This window comes from Ictalurus punctatus, chromosome 15 (assembly GCF_001660625.3).
Source record: "Ictalurus punctatus breed USDA103 chromosome 15, Coco_2.0, whole genome shotgun sequence".
NCBI lineage: Eukaryota > Metazoa > Chordata > Actinopteri > Siluriformes > Ictaluridae > Ictalurus > Ictalurus punctatus.
Window position 1 is genome coordinate 4,442,016 of NC_030430.2, and position 15,520 is coordinate 4,457,535.

Sequence of the window (15,520 nt, forward strand, 5' to 3'; positions counted from 1 at the left end):
AGTGGATATCATTTTTTTTTATCTTTACTTGCATTATTTCAATCCTTTATTAATAGGTTTATGGTCCTCTCACATTTCCTTAGTTTAACTGTAATTACTAAAAATATGCTTTCAGATAAATGGCTGAATAATAACATGGGGGTGGGGGTGCGTGGTGTTCGGGGAGTTAATACGAATGTAGGCCTGAAGCGGTGCCTTAACCTTCAGTTTTCTAGTCCTGTTCACTGCGAGAAGATTCTATGTAGTGGATTTTAGACAGGTGGTTACAAATTCTGCCTCCCCAAAGAGAATCCCAGGAATGACATATCATTCTACAGCTGACTCCAGTGTACTACAGTTTTTAGAGACATTCCAGTGATTATTGGGCCCTGCTACCTAGTGTTAAGCCAGTCATCTCACAGCAACAGAAGTTCTGGAGCAGATAAGCTCTAGCAGGCGTCATTCATTTACAATTGAAATCAATAGAATGAACGTTGCTGCTTCATGTCCATTGGGTCAAAGAGTAACATTGGAAATTTGCTGAGCAAGCATAAATGGAGTCAATGCAACATAAGGGGGAAAAACAATTAAATGACAAATTTATGTGGGGGTGTATCCTCCATGCCTGGGTTACCATGTGGCCAAGCAGTAGGTGGAGAAACCTTTGACAGATGGCACTTTCTGCAGACAAGCTGAAGCAACTCAGCCAGCTGACACACACTTAGAGGCTTATAAGCTCATATGGAGGACTATATTGAAATACTCCACTTGAAATACTTCACTTGAAATACCACAGAATGTACAATATTTGACCTCCAATCAGAAAACACCACTAATAACATGTTCTTAGTACTGAAAAATAAAGATACACAGAAAGTGTGCATTTTCTGCTAGTCTTGGCTTGTTGAAACTGTTGGCCCTTCATCAAAGGTACTGATGCCATTTGAATATCATGGATATCATCATGGAATAAACAGAAGTGTAGATTGGAACTTTTACAGCAGGGAAGCAGTAACACTGAATATCTTTGAAAATATATGTGGCAGCCTGGGAAAACCCTTCACATGGTTCAAGGTTGCACTTCAACACTTGATCAAAGTGTGACAGTCACTGTATGATCTAAATCACACTTAGCTAGAAAGGTGTCATTTTGGTGAAATATTTATATGGTTTTATAATGTTGAAGTGTAAACGTATGCTATTTATAGAACAAAAGTTAACCAAAACCAGATTTTTGCCAGAATTCAGCCACAGCTATATCCGACGGGTTTTTCCAGAATACAACACCTATGACACCCAGGGCTCACAAATGGTGTGATAAGACAACTTTTAACAACTGAGATTCATCTCTGAGATTGTCCTTGGGTTGAAAGGATGGCTTGCTCATCCCTAACATTTTAGAATTACACTTGCCATTCAAATGCTTACAGTGAATTAGACAGAGCTTTTCTATAAGACCCTGTGATGCAGGAGTTTGAGAAGATGCAATTGGTTAGCTTCACATGTCTAACAGGAAGCATGTCGTACGCCTAGCCCTCCCTAGTTGGTAGCTATTGCATGATATGGAAGAGCTGGCTGGTGGATGGGAATGGCAGGTGACCAAATGCAGGGGTATTAAAATCTAAAAAAAAAAAAAAATCTTTCAAAATTTTAGGCATTTTGTGTGAATTTAAACAAACATAGCTGTAAAAAAAAAAAAAAAAGTTGTTTTAAGGACTGCTACAGTAAATATTTTTCTGCCTCATGTTTAGATGGTTGGTGTCATGCCATCTGTCAACATGGCCTTTATTATTCCAATGAATAAAATAAGCGACTTGATTTATGGATGAGGTCCTGCACAGCATTGCAAAGTCAAAGACAGCGATTTCAGCAAGTATACTGCTTATCCAAAGCCAATACTAAATACCACACAGTCTTTGGCCTGTGAGAACATATTCAAAGCCGCTGGGTTCAGTGTGTCAGAAAAAAAAGTCTGAAATTTCTTCTTAACATATATGTCAAATATTTACATTTACCCATGACATGTAATGTCAATGCTGTATCAGTGAAATAAGAGAAAGGCAGTTACTTTAAATACTGCCTAGTGTATTTAGAACAGGCTTCATACCATGTTATTAAAGTTAAGATGAGCTAACGTTAAGATAACCTAGAGAACTTTGACTCCAGATAAAGGCAAGGTGTCGGACATCAATATACCACCAGTGATGCCATTCACTTACAGGCAGAGTAATATTTATAACTACTGAAAGATCTGACACCACTGCTGACGCAAGGCTTTGCATAGCTTTCCGTGCGTGTGGCTTTAAACAGGAGCACCAGAACAGTAACCTTCTTCACACAGAAATGGGAGTTAAAGATACTCAATTAAACGTAACTCAAGTTCAACTTTTTAAAATGAAAATTTGCTTTGAGTTGTTTCCAAAGTCCAGGACTGGCTTTGTCATTTTTGTACAAATTAAACCAGGGAGGTCAAACTCATTTTAGGTAACAGGCCACATTACATTTAGTCCATTGTCAAGTGGGACAGATCAGTTAAGTGTTGCCACATCAACAACTCCTAAAATGTGTTCATATACCATCATCAATCTGAAAGGCATATTGTGAATGCAGAAATGGATTGAACGTATATGACCTACAAAGCAGATAAACAGACTTTACAGTGGCTTGCATAAGCCTTCACACCCAAACCCCCCACTCCCCTCGCCCCTTGAGCTTCTTCACATTTTGTAGTGTTACAGTCTAGAACTGAAATGGATTTAATTGAGATTACATATCATAAATCTACACAAAATAACCAATAATATGAATGTGAAGGGGAAAAATAAATACAGCTTGGAAAATTGTTTATAAGAAAAAAAAGAAAACATAAAAGTTGTGGTTGCATAAGTATTCACCGCTTACTGTGAACCCCCTAAGTTGGAAAGAGACATGGTTACAGTATAAAATTTTCCACTTGATAACGAGGAATGATTAATTATTAGCACATTTGGTCAGTAGCTGAGTTTATGGCTTTGAGTTTATCCCCCCATAAAGTTTATCTCGGAACATTTCAAGTCAAGTATGGTCCACAAAACAGAGCTGGATTATCAGGCTGTATTTTTGACACCCTGAAAGTTGTGATGATTTAATGAATCCTTCACGTGCCACTTCATTTTAGACTAGCAGGCAGGCAAATGACAGCAGTGCAAAGAAGAATCACAACAACCCAAAGAAACAAAGATGAACACAACAAATGTGTTTACCCTTGTGTTTACCCAAATGTGTTTTACCAAATGTGTGTATCCAGCGATTACAGTATATTTGTTAGATCTGGCCTGTGAAACAACATTTATCCTGGCACACAATATTACACACTCTGCATTTACTGTTCATTATCTACAACAGCCAATCAAAAGCAATAGCTGTAAATATACTAGTCTCTAATCATGTTTCATTCACAAACTGTGAATAATAATCAGCATAGCTTAGCAGGAACATAGTGTTACTATAACTCTAAAACTAAGAATGGGAGACCTCGGCTGATTGTCAGCGTCTGGGAACTGCTTGCTATCAGCTGTTACATTCTCCTGCAATTGTGATACAGCAACAGTGTGTGTCCATATTTAGGCAGGCCTCCTTTCTGACACCAGGGCCACGTCATTTACACCCACTGAAGAGCCTTAACTTTCAGAACACACCAGGCACTGCTCAAAATACACTGCAGTAAGCCAAACCCAGGTCTGGACCTCAATGTTAAAACTCAACCAGTTTGGATTGTTTCACCCAAAACAGTGTAATCCCAGTTAGGAATAGTGGTTCTTTTGATACTTAGACAAAAAGGAAACAGTCCAGCAGAAACAACCGCCACATTTACAGTGTGAGAAGAGCGTAAGTAGAGCATAGCGAAGTTCAGTATGAATGTTCCTTATGTCATATAGATGAGCTAGCAGATGTCCAGATATGCTATAATCAACAAGATAGAGTAACACCATCTTTCCCACTCAGTTTTTTTTCTCTTGTAGCCACAATCACAAAAAAAAGTACTAAACTGTACCATTCCTTGTTGCTGGGCTGGCTCCCTCAAGCGTACATCTTTTACCTAGAGCTTTACTCTAAAAGGTAACTATCATCCACTTATGAAGCTTCAAACTTTTTTTAAATGTACACTATATCCACATTTCCAGGTGAAGGATACATATTAAAGGTGCAAAACATAAGGATACCATTCCAGTGACAATGAATGGTACAGTTTAGTACCATTGAGAGAGTGCATGGATGTACTAGAAATTATTAATATATATTATTGTAAAAGCATAATGGCAGTTTAGTTCCTAACCTACCAACACAGTGTTTTGTACGACTCCCAGGGCATTTTATTACATCCACAAAAAAGAATATTTCTTTTTCTAATTCGTTTATAATTTATAATACAAACCTGAAGCTTTGTATTACAGGTTAGTATTTTGTCAAGTATGTCAAGGCATTGATAAAAGGCACTGGGTAAACTACTACTCTGTTTGAAATGCAGAGAACAAGCCAGTTTTTTGATACGCAACCACTCATCAAAGCAAATAAAGCATGATTTGTGACATACAGTGTCACATTAGCATCCAAAATTGTACCGCGATATCATCTTGTAATTCAAATCCCAACCTTGGAATGCGCTGACACATAATAACACATTTCATACTGAGGAAGAAAAAAAAGTTCTCAGGTAAATCAGAGACCACCGCAGTGAGAATTATCTGCCTCCTGACTCTATCACTGCATTAAAAATGCTCTTGGAGGATCTTCATGTAGAGAGAGAGAGAGAGAGAGAGAGAGAGAGTCAAATGCCACCAACATTAATAAATCTGCTTGTCTCTCAGGTAAAATATTTAGAGTTTCTGAGCCACTGACAGGCTCTGCGGCTCATCATTGGGACACTCGCTCGTATAAACAGTGGGCTAATTCCAGGTGGCGAGGCTTTGATAAAATCTTCCCTCCTTGTAAGGAGATGCACAGATGAAAGCAAAACAGCCCTACTCTCAAAACTGGTGAGAAGTGCATGCACCACAGACTAGCATATAAATAATTTATTAGAAAAAAGTCATAGCGCAACAGTTGAAATAATAGACTGTCTATGGTGTGGAGAAAATATATATTCACTGCGGGAATTATAATACATACAATACATCATTTTACAGCCATATTTTATGCTTTGTCTTTATTTTTTCGCACTTGTGCACGAGTCAACTGTAAACTCCATAGAAAGCCACTTTCTATACACTGTTAATTTTATGTAACTTAATTGCCCCACTGTCTCATGCCACATTTTTATTGAGTTATGTTGTAATTACAGCTGACCAAAATTTGGCTGTCCCAGTCTGCCATGTTTCATTAATAGTGTCATATATTTGTGCGTTAGTTTTCTTGAGAATGCTTGTCGCAATGCTTAACGGCTCCGAGGGTTGCATGAAGAAGAAACCACCTTTGCAAGCTTACAGGCTTGCATACTCTCTGCAGAATTGCATTGGCCATCACATATGAGTACTCCAGTACTGCAGGTGGCACAACGACTACAGGAAGAAGATCGCTGCTCCTCATAGTCATGCATCTTGGAATGAATCACTGTGGACATGCCACATTTGTAACAACAAATTTTCCAAGTAGCCATATGCATGACACAGCACCAAGTCCGTTTTCTACTCAGTTACGTCATATTGGTTGTGTGAAGGCACCAATATGTATTGTGTCCACATGAAGTATACTGAGGCATTTAACTGATTTACCTAACAACAGACTGGTGGAAATCTACATAGAGATAAACTGCTCATCCCATCACTGCAAGGTCAGAGGTCACACTGTAAACCAACATTCTGGTATCCGGTAGCTGACTGCACTGAGCCTGGGCAGCATGACTATGTCTACTTCTGCCAGAAGACCAGACAAAGACCAGTGACTAATTAAAAAAAAGTCAGCAACAAAAACCCTTAGACAAAGCATGCTGTTCTCACTGTGTGAGAAACGTTCTCCTCTGCTGAATGTTAATAAATGAGAAAGGGTATGAATGGTATCACGTAAACATGTTACTCACTAGGAATCTAATAGTTAATAAACAACTACCTAATAGAGACACCTATATAGAGAATAAGGACATTGATTACACCAAGTTGTGGCTCTTACTTTGACAACAACTCTAGAAGTGCAAATTTGCTAATAAGGTGTTCATCCCTTAAAATCTCTCGTTATTAATCGTTCATCTCAAAGTGTATTACTCAGTAACTAGTATGAATTATTTAGTAGTGATATACTAATAGGAAAAGTGTGCAGTTTAATGAGTATGGAGAAGTCTAGTCCTGTCGAAAAGTCCTTTAAGAGGTTATATAAAGCTCCCTTTGTGGCCAATTTCCTTCTTCAAGTCAACAGACTATTATGATTAAAGATTGTAGCAAGCGTGTGTGTGTGTGTGTTTGTGTGTGTGTGTGTGTGTGTGTGTTACATCACTTAAGGCTTTTCCCTACTTTGATAAGCTCCTGCAGTGTTTGATCATTTAAGGCTGGTGTATTTATATAATAACACCTATAGTATACCTTTATTGTTTAATGTCTTTTAATAACTCACAGGTTATAGTGAATTTCTACTGCACATAAGAGTCATTCAGTCAGGAACATTGACACTGACCTTGAGCTGGCAATTTCTGCTTTCTGTTTGGCAATGGCAGCAGCCCTCTGTGCTCCCTCGACACACCTTTCCACTTTCTGCTTGATCTTGGTGCCCTTCAATTGAATCACCTTCTTCCTCACAGCCTTGACCAGCACATTGTGTACATACTTGCCCTCCTCTTTACCGCCCTCAGCAAACGTAGTGCAGCCATAGCCATGCCGCTGGTTGTCCAGCCACTCGCCCTCGTACTTGAGGCCACTGGAGCGCTCACTGATGCCAAAGCCTGCCCTCTTATCATTCTTCCACTCGCCCATGTAAACCTCGGTGGTGGTGGCGTCAATGTCAGCCTCGACAGGTGGGAACTCGTGGCACTCGCCCTCTACTTCACTGTCACCCATGCTGATGGTAGAGTTGGCATCACTAGTCGCTGAACTGAGGGCTGACTCACTGCGCAGGAAGCTGATCTTGCTCTTCTGGCTGGAGAGGGATGTGCGGGATTCCGACTTGGTCAGCTTGCCCAGCAGCGAGCCGCGACGGAAAAGGCCCCTCTTCTTTGGCTTGGCAAGTTCAGGGTCACCATGCAGGCTGAGAGCAAAGCCACCACGTGAAGGCCCCATAGGCATGGACGAGGTGATAACAGTCTCCTGGCCTGATGCGTTTGTGGTGGTGATGATGGGAACATCGTGCTGCAGTAGCGTGCCATTGCTGTGCTCGCTACGCAGTGAGGTTAGCGAGTTGCGCAAAGGAGAGCGCACCACAGCGGCCATACCATATGGAACGCTCTGACGCACACCATAGCCATGCCGCATTCCACTGGTAAATTGGCCTTGGAAGGTGCCTGTGAAGACAAGGTCTAGTGAGCATAAAACACTAGTAGATACAGTATCTCACAAAAGTGAGTACACCCCTGACATTTTTGTAAATATTTGATTATATCTTTTCATGTGACAACACTGAAGAAATGACACTTTTCTACAATGTAAAGTAGTGAGTGTACAGCTTGTATAACAGTGTAAATTTGCTGTCCCCTCAAAATAACTCAACACACAGCCATTAATGTCTAAACCGCTGGCAACAAAAGTGAGTACACCCCTAAGTGAAAATGTCCAAATTGGGCCCAAAGTGTCAATATTTTGTGTGGCCACCATTATTTTCCAGCACTGCCTTAACCCTCTTGGGCATGGAGTTCACCAGAGCTTCACAGGTTGCCACTGGAGTCCTCTTCCACTCCCCCATGACGACATCACGGAGCTGGTGGATGTTAGAGACCTTGTGCTCCTCCACCTTCCATTTGAGGATGCCCCACAGATGCTCAATAGGGTTTAGGTCTGGAGACATGCTTGGCCAGTCTATCACCTTCACCCTCAGCTTCTTTAGCAATGGTCATCTTGGAGGTGTGTTTGGGGTCGTTATCATGCTGGAATACTGCCCTGTCTCCGAAGGCATTCTGAAGTACATGTTGGCATTCATGGTTCCCTCAATGAACTGTAGCTCCCCAGTGCCGGCAGCAATCATGCAGCGCCAGACCATGACACTCCCATCACTATGCTTAACTGTAGGCAAGACACACTTGTCTTTGTATTCCTCACCTGGTTGCCGCCACACACGCTTCACAGCATCTGAACCAAATAAGTTTATCTTGGTCTCATCAGACCACAGGACATGGTTCCAGTAATCCATGTCCTTAGTCTGCTTGTCTTCAGCAAACTGCGGGCTTTCTTGTGCATCATCTTTAGAAGAGGCTTCCTTCTGGGATGACAGCCATTCAGACCAATTTGATGCAGTGTGTGGCGTATGGTCTGAGCACTGACAGGCTGACCCCCCCACCCCTTCAACCTCTGCAGCAATGCTGGCAGCACTCATACATCTTTTCCCAAAGACAACCTCTGGATATGACGCTGAGCACTTGCACTCAACTTCTTTGGTTGACCATGGCGAGGCCTGCTCTGAGTGGAACCTGTCCTGTTATAGCGTTGTATGGTCTTGGCAACCATGCTGCAGCTCAGTGTCAGGGTCTTCGCAATCTTCTTATAGCCTAGGCCATCTTTATGTAGAGCAACAATTCTTTTTTTCAGATCCTCAGAGAGTTCTTTGCCATGAGGTGCCATGTTGAACTTCCAGTGACCAGTATGAGGGAGTGTGAGAGCGACGACACCAAATTTAACACACCTGCTCCCCATTCACACCTGAGACCTTGTAACACTAACAAGTCACATAACACCGGGGAGGGAAAATGGCTAATTGGGCGCAATTGGACATTTTCACTTACGGGTGTACTCACTTTTGTTGCCAGTGGTTTAGACATTAATGGCTGTGTGTTGAGTTATTTTGAGGGGACAGCAAATTTACACTGTTATACAAGCTGTACACTCACTACTTTACATTCTAGCAAAGTGTCATTTCTTCAGTGTTGTCACATGAAAAGATATAATCAAATGTTTACAAAAATGTCAGGGGTGTACTCACTTTTGTGAGATACTGTATATCAGAGCAAAAAAGGCTAAATGAGGGGCAGCGGTAACTCAGCAGTTAATATTCTGCACTAGTGACCAGAAGGTTGTGAGTTCAAATCCCATAACTGCCAGAAACCCTACTGATGACCTCTTGAGCTAGTTTCTTAAGCCTGAATGCTCCATTTGATGGCTGACCCTGCACTCTGAGCCCAGAAAAATCCTGTAAATATGGGGGATAGACATATTTAATCATCTTCAGTATGACCAGTATCCTGGTCTGTGTTCTATGGGATCCAGAGCACATCCTGGAAACAAGACCAAGTTAGAGTGCATAGTACATTAATCCAATGGATCTGAAAGTGGGGTCCTCCATGAGTCCATTAAGCAAACCGAGGGGGGGCTGTCCTTGATTTAAGACCCATCATGATCAAGGTTATTATATTTATTACTGAGTTTTTTAGTTATTAGCATATTTGACTGGTTAATTAAATTCAGTGGGGTTTATCTAAATCGCAAAATATGAAAAACCTGTAGTCTATAAATAATGCCAAATTGGACCTAATGTATTCTGTCAATGAAACATCCAGGACTGAAAAGATCAATGTCTCTAATAAGTAGCCAAAATATTATTGTACACACTTATGTAGCAAGCTTAATATTTGAATAGTTGGGCTATGGTCATGAAACAAATCATACGGTGGTCCTTGGAATGTATTTTACATTTAAAGGAGACCTGAAAAACAGACAAGAAAATGATTTCTGCTGACATAAGTTTCCATGTTGATCCATACCCACTAATTCCTGTTCTCAGCTGCAAGCACAACAGACAAGCATGTTCTCATGACACATTCTAGAGCCATAAACCACTTATGGTTATTTACTCTGTGTCCCTGAGACTCGAGGTCAAGCAGCACATGCCTGTGTTCATCATTTTCAGGTCATATGTAAGACAGGCCAGAAGGGTACAGTCTGAACGGTTTGTCCTTCTATACAGTGCTATACCAGCAGCATGCTTTACACCTGGCTGAACATGATCAGTCACCTTCTATAGATAAATTGATCATACAATTTTTTTAATGGTGATATTGATAGATATTTAAAAATGTCGTTACATTTCAATTGAAATATTCAAAAGAAAATATTAAAAATACTGTCTCATCAAATCCTTAACAGTACATTTTTGCTCTTACTCTTTCACATAACACTTCATTTTTTTTAGTTAACAACCTATATGAATTAAGATAGATGTTTGTGATAACAACTGCAAATGTTTACCACTAAACCTGGCCGTACAGGATTTAGTTTTTTTGTGATTATTGCTTGATTTTGTTGCTTGAACTTTTTAGCGTTGAATTGGCGAAATTGCATTTGCATGAAATAGTTTTTCACTGTCTTTCGCAGTGATGTTTGTTGGTAAATGAGACATTCCAGCTGTATGCATGTTAGACACACACGTGAATCGAAGAGGGCTTTGGCTGAATGCGCCCAAATCTGCAGAAAATCTGCTGTAATTTTGAAAAATCGCAATGCTTGATTGCTTGATTGATTTTGTGATCATTTCTGCGATCCCAAAATCGTGAAAACCTGGAGGGACTCACTAAACATACCTGGTTTGGTAAGTTGCCAAACAAGTGTCTCTGCATAATTATCTTGATGTGTTTGAGTACATTTGATTTACAGTGTCCTTATCCTTAATATAATTAACAAATGTCACATTTTTATCAATATTGTAAAGCCGCTTCATTTTATTCCAATCACTGTCACAATAATAGTACAGTGAATGAGATATTTCAATGAGTGTCAGAAAAACTGCTACTGTATAACACTTTATAACCCTGATACCTTGCTCTTGTGCTCCAAAATAACTTCAAGTAAGTTTGTCCCATTTACCTTTAGTCACCAAAAATGTAGAAAGAATGCTGATATATTTATGCTAATATATTTTCCCCCTTTGTCTTAAATTACGGCAACATTCACACTTCATCAAAGTCTACCATCTATTCTCGCCCTACACAGTAAAGATGTCTCCTAATTTCTTCACTGATTTTGACTTTACTTCAAGGAGAAAACACTAAAAAAAGAGGGAAAGGAACACTGGGATTTTATATTCAGCCTAGACTCTCCCAAACACACAGAGTGAACAGAATACATTACAGCTTTAATTTGTAACCCCCTGCTCCCCTTTCCTTTGGCAAACAGTCGTTAGTGATGGGCATTTACCCAGCAGGCCATCTGTGGTGACGCCATGGTGCCACCGTTATAATCCGTTAAGCGACTGGATTTCTGTCAGAATCCATTACTCTTTATTGTTCTTTTCTGAAGACCACTCACTTTCAAAGTCCTGCACACGTATAAACACTGGAGGATGTGTTAAACTAACACTGGGCTTCTTGCTATGTGGTGCGCTCCATGATTTGACCTGAATTTCAGTTTCTGTTTTAGGTTAAACACGTGGCAAATAACTGATGCCCCAGTAGTGGCCCACATTTACCCCTCCATGTAGTCCATATACCACAGTGGAATGACAGTGACAAATTAATCTGAATCTGTATGCCAGATCACAACCACTACACTAGTTGGTTAAGACCGTCTCTCAGGAATGAAATGAACCAAAATCTACAATTGGGCCACTTTCATTTGGCCAAAATTAAAGTGCAGAATACAGTTGATGCATGTAGGTTCCTAAAGGTATGAAAATGTTGTGGGTCAGATTTAGACCACAGCCCTATGTGGCTAAACACAACTATTTTTAGCCATGATTTATCTGCTATATGGGAATTTCAGTTCACATCTGGCTGTCATATTGAATTTTGAACTTTGATGATGCCAGAATTTTGGAAAGAAAATGCCTTAATACTCCCTAATAAATTCGGACACTGGCTGGAAGTTGGTATATGGGCGAGGAAAAGATTTTTTAAAGTCATGCCATAGCACAGGGATTCTCAAACTTTTTGCAGCCAAGAACCTCTTTAGCTGTAAAACACATCCCATGGACCCTCACAGTACAGGTTTAGTAAATTTTTCTATTTCTAGCCACAGTCAGAGTATAATGATGAAAATCCTCTAACAACAAGCCTGTAATCTATCCCTCCAGGATTTTGCAATTTTTCACTCGCAGAAATGAACGCAAAATCACGCAAACTCCGCATTATTCTGAGGAGCTTGCAATTTTTCTAAATTACTGTAGATTTTCCGCAGATTTGGACCAAGACGTGTTATGTGACATCATCACAACGCACATTCAGCCAAAGCCCTCTTCGATTCACGTGCATTGAACATGAGTACAGCTAAAAGGTCTCATTTACCAACAAACATCACTGTGAAAGACCGTGCAAAACAATTCCGTGCAATTGCAGTTTCACCAGTTCAAGTGGTTTTCTGCACAAAAAACTCAATTTGCATTGCAAATTTGGAAAAAAGCCACAGTAAAATCAAGCATTTTTGGCCACAACAATCGCACAAAAAAGACTGTGAAATCCTGAACGTACTGTGTAATGCCCATTAACATGTTTCCTTCAGGTTTTGCTATTGTCATTACTGTGTTTCTAGATGTACTGTGTGTTTTGTGTAATCCTATGCTATGGTTTTCATATGAATGCCCTAGCAGTGCTCATACTCTTTTAGGTTACTCATAGGTTTTCATTGAAAACTTTCTGTCACTGCCTGAACTTTGTCATCGTCTGACTTTGGTCACAGTGGCATTAAGTTGGCCAACGTGAGCATGTTATATTATGCATTCTATGACTGCGGATCTCAACTCACAAACAAGTCATTCTTTTAGTGTGCTATTTTTGTCTGTGACAACAAAATCAGGCCAAACCCGTACAGTGTAAACATGACTTTAAGTAACCAAGACAGCTGATGACAAAGTTCTGGCAATGTCAGAAATTTCTAATTCAATTCTCAATGACTACATTTACATGGACAGCAATAATCTAAATATTGACCTTATTCTGAATAATACAATATTCTGATTAAGGTGACTATATGAGTAGCTTTTAGAATACTCCTTTCATGTTAGGTTTTACATGTTATAGAACATAGTTCAATTAACAGCACACGTCATTACGTCCCCACGCCACGACATCCGACGTCCCTCCAGAATTTCACATATCGACATACAGTTCGTCTTTGTTATGGAACCATATACAGTTTTGGGTGTTTTTATTTTTAATTTTTACGAACGCTTCAAGTGCAGTTAATGATTTGTCATGCTATACGTGCTAACAGACGACTGCTTGAAGCCGTGGGCTGCGTCCCAAACCGCATACTTATCTACTATATAGTAACTGATATACATGCATTTCGCCAACTATATAGTAGGCAAGTACGTGGTTTGGGACGCAGCCGTACTCTCTTGTTTGCCGTATAACGGTTGAACACTGCCGTGTGTGTACGTGTCCTGTCACAAAATGCGGTGAAAACTCCCACACGACGTTAATAGTGTGATTAAGGTGTTTACATGTCTGTAATACATGTCGATAATGCGATTACAACAGGACTACTCCACATGTCTCAATTCCATTTGTGTTTACTTCGAGTATGACTTTAGTCGGATTAAGGTAATAAAAAATTCCTGTTTACATGCTAGTTTCTTAATCAGAGTATCGTCTTAATCGTGTTAATATCGGTTTATTGTTGTCCATGTAAACATACTGACTGTTTGAGTGCTGCAGGATTGAGGATTATGTTAAACTCACATGACAGCTACAAATATGGTCGATACCTAAACGAAACATGAAATATACAAAAACATGCTAATGGATAGAAAAAGGTCTTTATTACCCCGAGCTACTTTGAAAACAGTCTCTGTTGAAGACCATCTTTCGCACAAGCTTGAATTGCTCTGATTGATGGCCTTCAGCAGAACGTAGTAATCTTCTTTACTCACAGGTCTATCGTTACATGATTTCCATCATATAATCTTTCCATTGTATTGGAGAACAGACCTTATTGAACAGTCTGTTATAGAAGTCAGCCAAGATTTTATTGGGATCAGATCATACAGTGTGACAAACAATAATCGGCACAGTATTAAACAGACTTTTCATAAGAAATTTTTGATATTTCTAGAACTTTGTCGTGCTAAATCTGCAAAAATTTCAAGACCAGTGGCTTGGGGCAGTGGTGGCTTAGCGGTTAAGCCTCTGGGTTACTGATCGGATGGTTGGGAGTTCAAGCCCCACCAGTGCCAAGCTGCCACTGTTGGGCTCTTGAGTAAGGTCCTTAACCCTCTCTGCTCCAGGGGTGCTGTATCATGGCTGACCCCAACTTCCTGACATGCTGGGAAATGTGAAGAAAACAATTTCACTGTGCTCTACTGTAAATGTGACCAATAAAATCTCATTATTATTATAAACCTGGCATTTGGGTGGGCGCTTTTTTAATAATACAGAAAATTCGCCTTGGAGAGGCAATGGGAACGCAAAACGATTCGCTTTTTTTTTTTTAAGGGGAAAAAGCCCCCTTTTCTAAATGGAATAGAAATGCACCTTACCAGAGACACCTGTTAAAAGTGGAAAGGTGAGTTCAGGTTGTCTTCAGAAGTTTTTTGTTCTTTCCCCTAACGCGCTAAACTCACCGCCATCCCCGTAGGTCTCGGTGCCGTAGCCGTCCTGCAGGCCGTTATTCCACGTGCCCTCGTATTTGGCGCCGCTACCGAGGCTCACGCGCGTGCCGTACCTGCCTTTGAAGCCGTGCGTCCACTCGCCCTTATACACCCAGTTGCTTTTGGTTTCGACGCCCAGGCCGTGGCGCTTGCCTTGAGCCCAGTAGCCCTCGTACGTGTTCCCGCTGGGCCAGGTGTACACCCCGACCACCTCGAAACCGTAATTCCATGATCCGGAGAACTCGCCTTGACCCTTCGGTCCGGTGCAGATGCCGTGACCGTGCGCTTTACCGCCTTCCCAGCCGCCGCAGTACGCGCCGCCGTCATCGAACTCAAAGCGACCTCCACTCATCCTTCTCGAATAAAAAAAAATAAAAAATTGAGAGGAAAAAACAATTCTTCGAACTTGACCTGAGCGTGTGACTTTTCCAGAGTGATGTTAAATTAAAATGTGTATTTCCGCCAAGGGGAAATCTTGTTCTTGAACTTCGGTCATTGTCGGTGCGTCTAGTCGCTGGCGCGCATCTTCTGGTGACAGCTGTTCTGTTTTATCCGAATTCTTATTCTTTTTTTGTTGTTGTTGTTCTTATTTACCAACAACAACAACAACAACAAAAATCCACAGGTATTTCACACTAAGTGATGAACCTCCTTGCGAAGTTGCCGATACAGAGCGGATTTGACTAGGGAGAGGGAGTTTCTTTTCTTTAGTTACATGTTTTGTTTTGTTATTTTTTTTTTTTCAAGGTGAGTACCATGGAGTCGAATTGGTGAGCCGGTGGTCTTTCATGGCTCTCCCCTCTCCCTGTCTCCCCTCTTTTCTCCACCGAGCTCGGTTAATGTTCCAGCACTCCCA

At 40.7% G+C, this 15,520-nt stretch overlaps 1 protein-coding gene across 2 annotated transcripts in view; it reads right to left on the minus strand.

The window, feature by feature from the left end:
- jph2 (junctophilin 2) overlaps window positions 1-15,520 on the minus strand; it is a 28,202-nt gene extending 12,682 nt beyond the window's left edge. For both annotated transcript variants that reach the window (XM_017487112.3, XM_017487113.2), the window contains exons 1-2: window positions 14,638-15,520; window positions 6,622-7,441 (exon numbers count right to left, since the gene is read on the minus strand). In XM_017487112.3, the coding sequence (XP_017342601.1) occupies window positions 6,622-7,441; window positions 14,638-15,016 (1,199 nt within the window). In that variant the 5' untranslated portion in view covers window positions 15,017-15,520. The remainder of the gene's footprint in view (window positions 1-6,621; window positions 7,442-14,637) is intronic.